This window comes from Ursus americanus, chromosome 17 (assembly GCF_024610735.1).
Source record: "Ursus americanus isolate L20-20 chromosome 17, mUrsAme1.1.p, whole genome shotgun sequence".
NCBI lineage: Eukaryota > Metazoa > Chordata > Mammalia > Carnivora > Ursidae > Ursus > Ursus americanus.
Genome location: NC_142143.1, coordinates 19,572,555 through 19,588,062, shown reverse-complemented (window position 1 = coordinate 19,588,062; position 15,508 = coordinate 19,572,555). Strand labels below are relative to the sequence as shown.

The 15,508-nt window shown below is 39.4% G+C and overlaps 1 protein-coding gene across 2 annotated transcripts; it reads left to right on the top strand.

Moving 5' to 3' along the window:
• Nucleotides 1–5,034: 5,034 nt before the first annotated feature.
• Nucleotides 5,035–14,867, top strand: SPIC (Spi-C transcription factor). Of its 2 annotated transcripts, none has more exons than XM_045780070.2 (6): nucleotides 5,035–5,116; nucleotides 6,534–6,559; nucleotides 7,339–7,432; nucleotides 8,189–8,301; nucleotides 10,195–10,303; nucleotides 13,377–14,867. In XM_045780070.2, exons 2-6 carry the CDS (start codon nucleotides 6,557–6,559, stop codon nucleotides 13,802–13,804), a joined length of 747 nt encoding a protein of 248 aa, XP_045636026.1. In that variant the 5' UTR covers nucleotides 5,035–5,116; nucleotides 6,534–6,556; the 3' UTR covers nucleotides 13,805–14,867. The 2 variants fall into 2 exon arrangements, with proteins under 2 accessions (XP_045636026.1, XP_045636025.1); XM_045780069.2 differs by having other exon boundaries at nucleotides 7,336–7,432.
• The last annotated feature ends 641 nt before the right edge of the window (nucleotides 14,868–15,508 follow it).

The window sequence follows — 15,508 nt, the reverse complement described above, 5'->3', positions numbered from 1 at the left end:
TGCATCTAATAATAGAGCTTCAAAATCCATGAAGCAAAAATGAACAGAGCTAAAAGCAGAAATAGACAAATCCACAATTACATTTGGACATTACTCCTTGTAATCTCTGTAATCTTCTATAATCTTTGTAACTGATAAAATACGCAGGCCAAAAAGAGTCAGTAAGCATATGGAAGATTTGAACAGTATTATCAGTGAACTAGATCTAAGTGACATTTATTGGGCACTATGTACAATAATTGTAAAATATACATTCTTCCAAATACAAATGGAACAGTCATTAATATAGGCCCTACGTTGGGTCATAAAACAAGTCTCAGTAAATTTCAAAGAATCATCTAGTGTAAGTCATTATTAAAATGAGAATGAGGGCTAGTTATTTGTCTTATAATCTGTGATTCTATGAATTCTCCTACTCTGATATAAGACATTTTCTAGCACCTTTTTCCAAATCTAGCAGTATTTGCCTGCTAGGTTTTCAGAGATCTTACTAAGTTTTTTTTTTTTTTTTTAAGATTTTATTTATTTATTTGACAGAGAGAGAGAGAGAAAGCACAAGCAGGGGGAGCAGCAGGCAGAGGGAGAGGAAGAAGCAGTCCTCCTGCTGAGGACCCTGGGATCATGACCGGAGCTGAAGGCAGACACTTAACCGACTGAGCCACCCAGGCACCCTGAGATCTTACTAAGTTTAAGGCTCAGTTCTTTAATTCCCTAAACAATGGAGTTATTTCCTTATTATTTTTATGATTTTATTATTATTATTTTTAAAATTCCAGTCTAGTTAACATATAATGTTACATTGGTTTCAGGTGTACAATATAGTGATTCAGCAATTATATACACTACTCAGTGCTCAACATGATAAGTGTACTCTTAATCCCCTTCACCTATTTCACCCCTGCACACACACCACCCCCCCACCCCCTCACCCCCCCACTTACCTTCCCTCTGGTAACCCTCAGTTTGTTCTCTATAGTTAAGAGTCTGTTTTTGGTTTGACTCTTTTTTGTTGTTGTTCATTTGTTTTGTTTCTTAAATTCCACGTATCAGTGAAATCATACAGTATTTATCTTTCTCTGATTATTTTACTTAGTTATACCTTTCAGATCCATTCATGTTGTTGCAAATGGCAAGATTTCTTTCTTTTTATGGCTGAGTAATATTCCATTGTATATATGCACCACATTTTTTTTTTAGAGAGTGCACATGTATTAGGGGCGTTGGGCAGAGGAAGAGGGAGAGAGATGATCTTAAGCATGGAGCCCAACAGAGGACTCAATCTCATGATCCTGAGATTAGGACCCGAGCCAAAATCAAGACTCAGATGCTTAACTAAAGTGTCCCTTGCCACATCTTCTTTATCCATTCACCCATCTATTGATGGACATTTGGGCTGCTTCCATAATTTGGCTATTGTAAATAATGCTGTAGTAAACATAGAGATGCATATATCTTTTTGAATTAGTGTTTTTGTATTCTTTGGGTAAATATCCAGTAGTGGAATTACTGGATCATATGGTAGTTCTATTTTTAATTTTTTGAGGAACCTAACAATGGAGTTATTTAAATAGAAAGAATGATAAGAGCTTGAATTTAGTCTCCCTTTTCCTATGTTCTGAAGTTCTGTAGGGGCACCTGGGTGGCTCAGTTGGTTAAGTATCCTACCCTTGATTTCAGCTCAGGTCATGATCTCAGGGTCCTGAAATCAATCCCCAAATCGGGCTCTGTGCTGAGCACGGAGTCTACTTGAGATTTTCCGTCTCCTTCTGCCCCTCTCCACCCCACTTGCGAGTGCACTCTCTCTCTCTCTCAAAAAAAAAAAAAAATATATATATATATACATATATATATATGTATATATGTATAAGAAGCTTTGTATTCTTAGAAAATGTAATCTTTCACCTGAAGCTTGGCACCATATGATTTAGAATCCAGAGGATCTGTTGCTTAAGATTCTCTAAAATAATCTCAGTTACTACTGAGGACAATGAACTCCCGCAAAAAAGACTTCATCAGGAATCCTCTCTCTAGAGCCCCTGTTACTCAGCTCACTTCTGGTAGTGAGGGAATCATTGAAGTCCACCTCGATAAAGATGTTCCGTGTATGTGTTTGTCTATTGGGTATAAATGTCTTAAGAAGCAGTACTTAGGGACACCTGGGTGGCTCAGTCAGTTGAGCATCTGCCTTCAGCTCAGGTCATGATCCCAGGGTCCTGGGATCGAGCCCAGCATCAGGCTCCTTGCCCAGTGGTGAGCCTGCTTCTCCCTCTGTCTGCTGCTCCCCCTGCTTGTGCTCTCTCTCTTCCCAACAGTTGGATAAATAAAACCTTAAAAAAAAAAGCAGTACTTAGACCTTAAATAAGGAGCCTTTGAAAATACAATATAGCAGGGTTTCTGAACTGGAGTCTGTTGGTTCTACTCAGAGGGTTACCTGATAAGGTGTGCTGATAACATTTTCCTGGGGACAGAACTTACCGCTTTCAGTAGATTCTTAAGGAATAGAAGCCTTGACCTCTAAAATGCTAAAAGGACTTGCATCATCTTTTCAAGTCGCTGAAAGCGTTTTTACATCTTAGCCCTACAAAGGACACAAAACTGTGTTTGTTTTCTCATATGTAATATTGGGTTGTGTCAAAAAAATATCAGAGTGCTCATTGCTTTGGCTGAAGAAGTTCTTAAAAGATTTTTTTTTAAGATTTATTTTATTTGTTTTTGGCAGAGGGAGAAGGAGAATGTCAAGCAGACTCCACACTGAGTGCATAGTGCTGGATCTCACGATCCTGAGATCATGACCTGAGCCGAAACCAAGAACTTAACTGACTGAATCACCCAGGTGCCCCAGATTTTTTTAAAGTACAATCTGCCCCTCAATGTGGGGCTCGAACTCAACCCCAAGATCACGAGTCACATACTCTACAAACTGAGCCTGGCTGGACAAGTTCTAAACAGCAAGCTTGGCTGCCGCTCGATTCTTTTTCAGGGTCCATGTATTAGTAGTATCTCGCAGAATAAAACTCTGGAGACACCAGTTGGGAAAATACTGGTTTAGAAAGTTCACTTATTTTTCCATTCATTTCAAATATGTACCAAGCCTGCACACCTTTTAAGTATCTGTTGGGTGCTACAGAGACTGCCATGCGAACTGAGAATCCTGGTAAAATGGAACCTAACCCGTAGACACAAGGCTCCAGCATGGTGTTGAGAGTGTGTTTGTGAAATTACCCAAATCTACATCCAGCCCAGCCGATCTCCCACATCTAGACCCAAATTTAAATCCAGCCCAGCCTATCTCTCACTAGCAATTGGACCTTAGAAAAATCATGAAGACTTTTTGAGCCTCGGTTTAGATTCCTCATATGTAAAATGGAGCTAAGCAGGCAACTACTATCATGTGCCATTTTTAGATTCTTTGATTCTTCTGTCTTGATATGTGGGTTGTTCTGGACTCTCCCTCCTACTTTCTAACTGTGCCTCTCAGCCCCTATGCTCATTTTGCTTGAGTTTCCAGGGCTTTCTTCCTATGCCTTGACTAAACCACACTCATTTCCATCTAAAGTTCTTTACACCTGTTGCTTCTCTCCGGAGCTACTTCCCTGGATCTTTGCATCCCTGCATTTCTTTTGCTCACTTTTTCTTATTGTTAGATTTCAGCTCACACACACATTTCCTCCTCAGAGAATTTTCATCACCATTCATCATGACTACATACTCTTTCCATATCATCTTTCTCTTATCATTTTCTTAGTACTTATTTTTTAACACTTGTGTAGTTTGCTTGTAAAAAATAAAATTTCTCCTCGGAACTTGTTCAGGGCTGTGGTCCCCAGACACTGGACAGTGTCCAGCAGAGAAAAAAAGCTCAGAAATACATACCTGTTAAATAAACGAATCCCATGGATCAAAGTGGTGGGCGTAGACATGGAAACATACAGATTAAAACCTCATCAACATTAGTGATTACAGTTTTATACAGTCGTTACTATAACATCTACATTTCAGAAGAGGGGATGTGTGTTTACATTTGCATAACAAATTGGGTCCAAAAAGTAGATGGTTTAGAACAATAGTCCCGTATCAAAGGTGAGCTCAGATTCCAACAATGCAAAACAGAAAATCTCTCTCCCCACCCAAGAGGTTTACAAAAAATTCTTACGTGGTTTTCCCCCTGGCAAAATGTGATATCTATTAAAATGGTAGAAGGTTGCAGTTAGGTAAGGTTGATTCAGATACATGTTTTAGAAGGTGGAGATATTTCTGCCTGGTACGTGGGGATACTAGGTCAGACTGTGATGGACAGGTGAAATGGAATGGGTAACTGGGCAGAGGGATGGAGTGGGAAAGGAAGCATTATAGGTGGACGGAGCACTCCATGATTTCCATCAGAGCCACCAAAATCCATCTCCAGTAGAACATTTAGCTAAATAAGAGAACTGGACCTCTCTGCGGATCAGCTTCAAGTGTATCCCGGACCACCACGCATGAGCCATTCCTGACTGTTGGAGAGCCTCTACTGGATTTAGGTATGGAGGGAAGACCATAGCAATGGATTCCATTTCCTGCTTCTAAGTGAATGGTGGTAAATAAGGATAAGGTGGGGATGAGGAGCCTCGAATGCCAGGACTAGAGCCTGCGCCTTTAAGATCTATCGGTAGGAGTGAAGTGGTTTGAGAGGAAAGAGGCCAGTTTGGGAAGGCCAGAGTGAAGATGGTTTATAGTCCAGGCAAGAAAGGCAATATAGAGTCTAGAATCAGGGGAAAAACAGGAACAAAAGTATGAATGAGAGTTGTGCAGGTCAGAGGTTTCTAGTGCGTCTGTGGGGGGCCAGAGCACTGAATTTTACGCTGGGCGGGGGATTCATGGGGTTGGTTTGGATGCTTTTGGCCCGTGGGATATAAACTTCAATGTGTCTCTTCAAAATAATAGCCCCTGGTGTCAGTTGGCTGTAGCATGAAATAGAAATCATGAGTACACTGTATCTTTTAAAAAAAATCCCCTTTTGTAGCACTTCCTTAAAAACAGCTATTTAATGCAACTGTGCCAGTGAGTTCTTGACAGTTCTGTCTTCACGATTCTGGTATTGATGAAACATTTTTGTAAAGGGTTGAAGTGTCTTCTGGTAAGTGTTTAGCTTCTGTTTTTCAAAGTACCTTGTGATCATTTTCTGCTTTGGCCTAAAGAATGTTTTTCAATGACTGTATTCAGATACAAGAAATATGAAGCAATTGAAGTGATCGATCGCGTTTTCGAGCTTTTTTCTTCCCTTTGGGTTTGCTACTTTCAAGAGTTGTGAGAGTTGGTGATAATTTTGTGGAGTATTTTAGTCAAAGTCATTTAAGTATTTGATTCAAAGTACAATACTCATGTATTTGCTTTGGTGCTTAGTAGTTGAGCCATAATTTAAGGTGGAAAATGTGGTGATATGACATACGAATATATTATGAAATAACCACAATAAGATAACACTTCCGTCATCTCACATAGTTACCTGTTTTAGGGATTTTTTTCTCAAATTTTCTTTTAATTGACATGGTAACAATGGTATAGTGATTCTGAAGAGCAGAAGAGAATTTCAATGTCTGACATATGTAATTATTATATTGATGGATATGTATAATAGTGTGTTGGATGATATCATCTCTCTACTCTGCAGTGTTAGACAAGTAAGCTCACTGTGTTTGCAGGGCGAGCGATAACTTGCGCAAACAGTTGCTTGTGCTAAATAAAATGATAAGCGATGTTGGACCTCCCACATGCTCTTTCTTGTTATATAGATTTGTTTGTTTTTAGTTCTATAGAACTTAATCAAAAAACCACTTTAATGTGGGTGTGTGTGATCATTGTTTATTTAAAACAAAATCTAACTTACAGGGATAATAAAGCAGACCAAGATTTTTATCCCAGGAGTTTGAAAAGTCAATGGATGGGTTTTATCGGGTAAATTTTATTTGTAACGTAGATTCACATTTCAAGAGAGAAAAAGCCTGTCTTTTACCAGATTCTCAGTAGGCCGACACCAGAAAGATGGGGGTGGGGGCAGGGAATCATGTTATAAATGGAGAGCTATGCTAAGGTAAAAAAAAAAATTCTGATTTTCAGAATTTTTAAATAGTTTTTTTAAGGTTTTAGTTTTTAAGTAATCTTTACACCCAATGTAGGGCTCAAACTCACAGCCCCGAGATCAAGGGTCACATGCTCTACGGACTCAGCCAGCCAGGTTCCCCTTAAAAACTTAAATTCTTAGAATTTTGAAATACTTAAATATTCTCCTGAGTTATTTTTATATTCTCTTACAAGTTAAACGATTTAGGGAATTAACTCTATTTAGCTATTTTAACATTTAAAAAGCTTTATAGTAATAGAAAAGCAAAAAAAAGTTCATAGGAAGTTTTGTAAGAAGAAAAATGTGTACTCATTAAAGAGACTTTGGTACTTGTAGTTTATACAGGGTATTTTCAGAAAATACTTAGAGTAAGATCTTTTAATTCAGAGGCACATTAAATACAGTATTAATTCTGTTTATTGCTCTTTTTCAGAATTGTCGGTATATTAATGAAGCATGGTAAGTTGGCATTTTAAAATCTGTGGAGGATTTGGAGGGTGAGCATTCTCTTTGAAGGATGAGGATCCTCCATTTTGAAAATGAAATACATGAGTCAGATTATAAGGGTATGAAATGGTTTGCAAAACAGTTTAATTTGGGGGCACTTGGGTGGCTCAGTTGGTTAAGGGTCCGAGTCTTGGTTTCAGCTCTAGCCCTGTATCGGGGTCCATGCTCAGTACCGAGTCTGCTTCAGATTCTCCCTCGCCTTTGCCCCTCCCCACTTGCATGCTCTCTAAGTCTTAAAAACAGTTTAATTTTAGGTCTTAGAGACATGCTTTTGAAATGAAGAGCATTCCATTTTAAGCAGCAATTCACAGATTGTTTCATTAAAGATAACTTCCTTGATCCCTTTTTCCAAATCAGTCTCCTGCGATTCAACGCCTTACTAAAATTTTACGAGAATGTTAAATACCATAGTATAGAATGCATACCGTTCCCTAAATACTACATATTACAGAGCAGTGGATCTCAATCAGGGTTGATCTTGTCCCCTGGGGTAGATTGGTGACGTCTGAGGCATCTTCGGTTATCAGAACTGTGAGTGCTGCTGGTATCCAGTGGGTAGAGACAGGGATGCTGCTAGATTTCCTAACCGTGTGTAGGACAGCCCCCCGCAGCAAAGATTTAGCCAACCCTCATGTCAGTAGTGTCGTGGGTGAGAAACCCTCCTTTATATCAGAAATATAAAGTTCGATTGATAATTTCATAACTGGAGGGTTCTGCCGTTGTTCTAGCAGTCCTGTGTTGAACAAGACAAGTTGGGACAAGCCTTTGAAGATGCTTTTGAGGTACTGAGGCAACATTCAGCCGGAGATCTTCAGTACTCCCCAGGTAAAGATGTCAGTTCCCTTCTCTCACTGATACATCAAATGGCTTCTTGGTCACACAGACATAAGAGTAATTACCAGAACAGAAAAGACCATTTTTATCTAGTGCATCCGGGATTTATTCTTAACAAAGGCAAAAAGCTTCCAGGGTTACTTAGCCTACCTAAATTTAAAGTGTTACGCATGAAAATGCAAAGAATATAGAGAATGACATTCCACATAGGAATACTAGCACATAATTATTAAAAATTATTTTCTATTAAGCATATCTGGTTGATTATCTAAGAGATAATTGTAACTGTTAAGCATGGGCTTTTCAATTACTCTGATTTGTCTAATAGACCTTCCATACAAGAGATATTCTACTTGGAAGAATTAATACTCTTTTTTTGAGAGTAAATATTCTTAGTGTTCTCACCCATTGCCCTAAAGACTATGGAAAGAGTGTAGGTGAAATACAGGTATCTTGCCTATTGAATTTACACATATTGCGGAAAGTTCCACGATAAAAGAAATCATGGGCTCTCTGCTTGCAAGGAATATGTGCTCCCGTAAAGGAAATGGGATCTGTAAAAGAAGTCTGTGACACCAGCATACTGCAATAAGTGTAGGGAAATGCAAAGTGATAAGAGAACATATGATGAAGCAATCACGTATATAAGCATATGTGCATATACAAACATACATACACATGGCACGCACGCACACATGCAGTTACAAACTTTGACTTTGGCAGTTTCTTTCTCTGTTTTTAAATTAGATTACAAAAATTACCTGGCTTTCATCAACCACTGCTCTCATGTCAGAGGAAATTCCAGCTGCTATGGTGTGCTGCCTACAGAGGAACCTGTCTATAATTGGAGAACAGTGATAGTGAGTACATGGAGCAGTAGATGATCTCCCAGTAACAGGCAAATTCCCTATTCACACTGCCTTCCGTTTGGTGTGTGCTAGCTGAAACCCAGCTTAGAGCAGCAGTGATTGTGAGAACACTCAGGACAGTGGTGTGAATTTGACAGTCGACATGGGTGATCCTCAGTAGTGCTGTCAAGAAGGAAACTGCCCTCCTTCGTTGCTCTTCACCCAGCATCAGAGGGTTTGAATGACTTCTAGAAAGATGTGTTTTTAGGGTTCTCACATGACTGCTTCTTATCCATCTGGAAAATCGCAAAAAAGTATGGTTCCCCTATAAGCCATAGGGCAAAGCCCAGACTTCCCGCACTGGCTTTACTTACAATCTACACTAACCTGCTCTCTTTCCCGTCCCAAGCTCAGAGCTAGCTACATGTCTTGGACCAACTCATGGATATTGTTACAGCTCCCTGCAAACGAAGTGTCCCCACCATCTGTCTCTCCATGTGTTCTTTTGTATTAGTTTCTTTTTCTTTTTTTAAGATGATTGATTTATCTGAGAGAGAGTGAGTGGGGCGACGGGCAGAGGGAGAGGGAGAGAGAAACTCAAGCAGACTCCGTGCTGAGCTCAGAGCCTGGTGCAGGGCTCAATTCAATGACCCTGAGATCATGACCTGAGCCAAAACCAAGAGTAGGATGCTTAAGGGACTGCACCACCCAGGCTCCCCTCTATTGTTTTCTTTTCTTTTTTTTTTTTTTAAAGATTTTATTTATTTATTCGACAGAGATAGAGACAGACAGCGAGAGAGGGAACACAGGCAGGGGGAGTGGGAGAGGAAGAAGCAGGCTCATAGCGGAGGAGCCTGATGTGGGGCTCGATCCCATAACGCCGGGATCACGCCCTGAGCTGAAGGCAGACGCCCAACCACTGTGCCACCCAGGCACCCCCCTCTATTGTTTTCTGAATGACAGCTGTCTTAATGTGGTGTCGTGTAAATACAAAATGGTTTTTGTATTTTTTTTCTTTTTCTTTCTCTTTCTTTTTCTTTCTTTCTTTCTTTCTTTTTCTTTTTCTTTTTTTTTTTTTTTTGTCATTACCTTCAACCATGCTATGTCCTTTTCCCGGCCTTCTAAGTTGTTATGTTAGGGCCTCTCCACGAGACATTCCTTCGAAGAGGGAATTTAGGTTCCAGCCTAACCTCTTCTACTTCCACTTAGGGTTGCCAGGTAAAACACAGCATGCTGAATATTTTTATTTGCTAAATCTGGCAACCCTGCTTCCCCTTCAACTCCCACTCCCTAGTATATATCACAGCCTCTTGTGGCTGGGGACTCCTTGCCTGCTGGGAAGCCCTCTTACATGGGGTATGGTAAGGTGGTTCAAGTCCATCTTTGCCGAATTAACCCATGGAAACTTGCATATCATTTCTGTATATAATGGTAACAGCTCAGGCTGCTTCCTCCTGTCCCTTTCTCTTGGCTCTGCCCTCCCTCGGCTACCATCTTTCTCCTGTTGTCTCCTCCTGCCCAGGTGGGCATCCAACAGAGGGATGGAAACCCATCTTCCCCTTTATGCTGGCACTTCAATTTTACACTGTTAATTCTTTAAAATTTATTTTTCTCGCTGGATATTTTTAGGGAGAAGGAAGGCAGCAACACCCTCTTCTTTCTTACTGGGAGGGGATGATATGAAAGTCTTCACAAATCCAAAGAGTACACCTTCCATCCCTTGGTCCTCTCTTTATGTGGGTTTGAGGCTAGTTCGGCCCTGGGAGATCTGGCTGCAGTTGAGGATCATGCTTTTTAGAATTTGGGAGATGCTTAGCACTCTTTGTCCCCAGCTTTTGACTTTAGCCATTAACTGGGGGCCACATGGAAAGTCCCACTTAACATCCTGCTGCATTATTTATATAGAACAGTGCTGCGGACCTCTATTTTGAAGGAAATATTCATCAATCTCTGCCAAACATCCCCGAAAACCAGCTGGTACAACCTGCTGTTCTCCATCAAAAGGGAGGAAAAGGTACGTGGATCCATCACTCCTTTCAAGAACCAAATCTTCTTCAAAGCCGTTTTAAAGGGATTTCATATCTTAAGTTTAGAACTCTATTTGCAAAATATTCTTGCATTGCAGTTAAGAATAATTTATCTCTGACAGACTGAACCACTCCAAGCCGTTCATCTTGGGTAAGCCTTCCTATTGCTTCATGGAAATGTGAAGCTGCAAAGTGTCACTTCACTCAAATAAATCTGTATTGAAGAATAATGTGTCTATATTTGGGGTATAGAAAGGGGAACTTTTCCGTAAGTTGTTTTAGCAATCTTATCCTAATTGTGAAGGCCTTGGTATAGAAGTTGTCTTCTCTGTTAAATTTCTTGCAAATGAAGTTCCATAATAATTCAGTCTTTCATAAATTTGAAATCTTGATTTCATAAATTTTAGATGATGGTGATCTCACCTAACAGATGGGCAAAGTGATAAAGCAGGATAATAGCCTCTGTTGGCTACGTTGTAGGCCACACATGTGCACATGTGCTATTGGAGGGAGTGTAAATTGGCACAAAGTTTTGTAAGGCAATTTGGCAATAACTACCAAAAACTTAAATGTTCATATCTGTTGACTCTTAGGGACTATATAATTGAGTGATTGAGTGTGAACTCTGGGTTAATTGTGCGAGCCTGGGAAAATCACTTAACCTTTTGTACCATGGTGTCCTCAAAGAACAAATAATGATAATTGTACAAACATTGTAAGATTGCTGTAAAAATTAAATGAGAAAGCCCATGTAAAGTGTTACACTCATAGCCTGGCACTGGATAATTTCTCAAGATACCATAGGGTGTGTGTGCATGTGCTGTACATGTTAAGATGATTGTTGTAGGAAAAGAATGGAACTAACTGCATCTGTGTATAAGGTACAGAGGTATAAGATGCATCGTAATTTTACAATGAAATCTTTTAATGATACTTTAATAGTTTCTATATTTTCAGTTAACATTTTTTTGAAAACTAGTTTTGTTCCTGCATCTGCATCCTAGAATACTGTATCCTAGAACAAAATTCTAAATATTCAGCAGAACTGATCCTGCAAAGAATAATGTGTAAAATCACACATGTAAAATGAATCTCAATCACTGAATGTTGGTATTGAATATTGAACTATTACTAGTAGTAAGGAGAATGTAATGTAATGTACACGTAAGAAGAATAACACTTCTACCTCTGTTCAGGTGTTCTGCTTGTCACTATTATTTTTTGGGGAGTCACTATTAATTTTTTTAAGTAACTATAAACTCAGTCCAGGATGTAAAGCCTGTATCTTTTCATTGACGTTTTAGTTGTGAAGCTTTGCCAGTATGGGACATATCACCCACCATTTTCTTTTTTTAAAATTTCATCTTCCACCTGAAATAGGGATAATTTGAAACAATGAAATTTCAAAATTATTTGGGGATTCATTATCCAGAGAAAAATAGTACATGCATGAAAGAACACAAAGCTGTTAAAGGGCATGAAGGAGTATCTTACATGTTGATAAAGAACTCTAAAGTACATTTTTTGTTTTAATCCTTTATAATTCCATAATTTAATAATGTACATCATTAAAAGTTCAAAGGATTTAGAAATTCACAAAGAATAAGTAGAAGTATTCCTTCCTTCTTCCCATGCTATGTCCTGGAAGTAACCATTGTCAGTAGTTGGGTATCTTACCCATCGATAGCTAATTTCTGTATCATTCTCTGATTCATTTTAACATGTATTACTTACCGGAAAAAGTGCAGAATAACATACCACTGGTATTTTTAAAGGATATGCATATGTTTATATGCAAATTTTTTTGATTTTAAAAATATGTAGAATAGACAGAATTTTACTTTCACTTTGTGCTTCTGTTTGGATCTTTTACTCTGAGCACATAATACTTAAAATTTAAATATTTTCTTCAAAATTGAAAACAAAGTTTAAAAGGTGATCTGTTAGCATTGATTTGACCACCGGATACGAGGCAGAGTTTAAGGCTATGACTTTAATTCATGATGTGTTTTTGGTAAGTCCCTTTCATTTCTCAATTTATAATTTCAAGATAATATAATGCAAAAAGATAATCTTCTGAAAAACCTTTGAGGTTTTAGGATGGATGATGACTGATGCAAGAGTATTACTCCCCAGGGACTGTTGAAAGCAGTTTGGGAATCCACTATTCCACTCTCTCTAGGGGAAAAGGGAATTTGGCCATGGATGTGTTAGCTACTGTCAGATCTAGTGAGGCATCGTATTTACAGGCCAATTCAGAAGTCACAAAATGGGCTGTCCCCTTTGTTCTCTGTTAGGCCAAAGACATCCAGTCAGCTGAACAAAAATCACAAGTCCTCCTGAAGTTTTCTGTCTAGACATTCTGAAATATAAAGGGCTGTATTCCTAAAGAGGTAGAAACTCTGGTAGTACCATTTTATTTCACAGCAATGAAAAATATCACAATGCCTATTGTCATTGCTCATAAATGATGTCAAAATGTCATGAAGATGGCAGTGAAGGTGGCATTTTCCACTCGTTTTTTCTCTTTGTTTTTCACATAACTATGTAGACCCACATTTTTTTAACCTAAGTCTTTATTTATTTCACTAATATTACTTCATATTTGAATACTGTTTTGCATTTTATAAAAGACATTGACATCCTTTACCTCATTTGACTTAACTCATTTGAATAAAGCCCTTTCAGATGATTTGCTTTCTGAAAATGGCTTTCAAGGCTTCTCTCTATTTAAAACCACTAACCTTTGCAGCTCGTTTTGCACAGTTCTGTTGTTCTAACATAAGACATAAAACCACAAGATACGATTGTGAAGAAAGACCACCTGACAGACGGACTCAATAAAGAGGCACCAGGCTTCCCTTTTCCAGTGAAGGATAGTAGAAAATTTTTGCAGCATCCCCAACAAAGAAAGGTCCAACTGAAACTTAGATAGGGACAAACTGACCTCTGACTTTTAAGTCCCAATGCAGCTTTGAATTTTGTAGTCGCTCAACAAACCCTTCCTGAGGATTTTGTGTATAGCCGTGGTGGAGCGTGACACTGTTTTCTCCGTTTTAGGTAGGAAGAAGCTCCGACTGTTTGAATACCTTCATGAATCCCTGTGTAATCCTGAGATGGCATCTTGTATTCAGTGGGTAGATAAAACCAAAGGCATCTTTCAGTTTGTATCAAAAAACAAAGAAAAACTTGCCCAACTTTGGGGGAAAAGAAAAGGCAACCGGAAGACCATGACCTACCAGAAAATGGCCAGAGCGCTGAGGAATTACGGAAGAACTGGGGAAATCACCAAAATCCGGAGAAAGCTGACTTACCAGTTCAGCGAGGCCATTCTCCAAAGACTCTCTCCATCTTACTTCTTAGAAAAAGAGATCTTCTACTCACCATATGTTCAACCTGAGCAAGGCTTTCTCAGCTTCAGTAACTGGAATGCAAATTATAATTGTCCATATGCTGATTACCATGAGCTAAGCCACCCTGATTGCTAAATATTCTCTTACAGTTCATGATCTCTTGGCATCAGAAATGCCTACCAACTTCAGGATTTTTCTCTTCTGGCAAATGCTGGAGAAGGAAAAACAATTAACTTCATTGTTTCTAATCTTTTCTTAAATCATAATCTATACAGACTTGGTGAAAAAATCTGCCAGTGAAGAACTTCTAAATGATCGAACCCCATTTGAAAGTATAGACTAAATGTCCTTGCTCTTACTATTGTTTATGCAATACCGCTAGATAAACAATGCTAGTAGAGATGATGTGACCTGTATCGATTTAAACATTGTTTTCCTGTCATACACTCAGGCAAAAAAAAGAAAAAGAAAAATGACTAACATATATCTGATGGCTTTAGTGACAACAAAATAATTGCATATGATAGTCTTTATTGTAAAATACATTCAAGACTTTAAAAAGTATATTTTCTCTGCACTTCAGACCTCAGGGTCTGTAACCCTGTGGCGCTAAAGAAATGACCTAAGGAAAATGCCACCTACCTACCTTAATGATAATAGAACTTCAAAGCTTATGCTTCCCACAAATCAATTGCCAGCATTTCTCCCTAGGGTAGATCCAGGGCCCAACGTTTCTTGCCATCCTGCCACTGAGCCACAAGAAGGTGCTCTTGCCTTGTTGTCTCTCGGGCCCAACTTTGAAATGTGACTTCCTCTTCCCTTGAACTACCCAGCTAAGACCAGGCTGGAACAATTGGAAAAAAAACTTCTTCTTTGATAGGATAGAGATTAGCAAATAAATCCAGAGGAGCCAGGTCTTTGAAGGCTGTGGTTTATTCTCAACATTCCATGAGGAATGAAGAAAGAAACACGATTCTTATCTCCTGCTTGGCAGTCTCCTCCTTGCCCCATCTGTATTAACCATGACACAGGGGAGCTTCCTAGACTACATGGGCCATCTTCAGTCCAGGCCAAGAGCTTCCTGGAGCCTACCCTGTTTGATTTGTACCATTGTCCTTTTTCTTTATGTTCTGGTGCCCGCCGGCCCTCAGGGATTCTTAAAAACATGGCAGACTAAATAAAAGGTAATGACACTGTCCATCTGCACATGTAGTCTGGCCTGGTACAAGCTGAATGTTTGCATCCTCCCCCAGAATCCTACGTTGAAACCTAATCCTCAGTGTGATGGTATTCGGAGGCAAGCCCTTTGGAAGGAAGAGCTCCCACAAATGGGCTTAGTGCCTTGTAAAAGAGGCCCAGAGAGCTTCCTCACCCCTTGTGCCTTGGGAGGACACAAGACGGCCGCCTATGAACCAGGAAGCAGGCTCTTAGCAGACACTGTGCTGGCGCCTTGATCTTGGACTGCCCAGCTTCCTGAACTGTGAGAAATAAGTTTGTGTCTATGACGCCTGGTTTATGCTATTCTGTTAACAGCAGCCCAAAGGGGCTAGGACAGTTTCAATCAGTGCTAACCTTAAAAGTAGGACCGAGCATTTATGTTCACTCTACAAAGAGATACGCTCTGTAAATTAGTAACATTCTACCAGACGTTGCAAAGAGGAAGAGGTTTTACCACACAGATCAGCCAACAACTTCATAAAATTCCGTTAACATTTTACTTCTCTCCGTAGTCCCTCCTCCACCCATTGCCAGCTTGAGGGGTTCATCTTAACAATCCTCCAAGCCCCCAGTCAGCCCTGTTCTGTTCTACAGAGTAGCTTTCTCTCTGGGCACAAATTG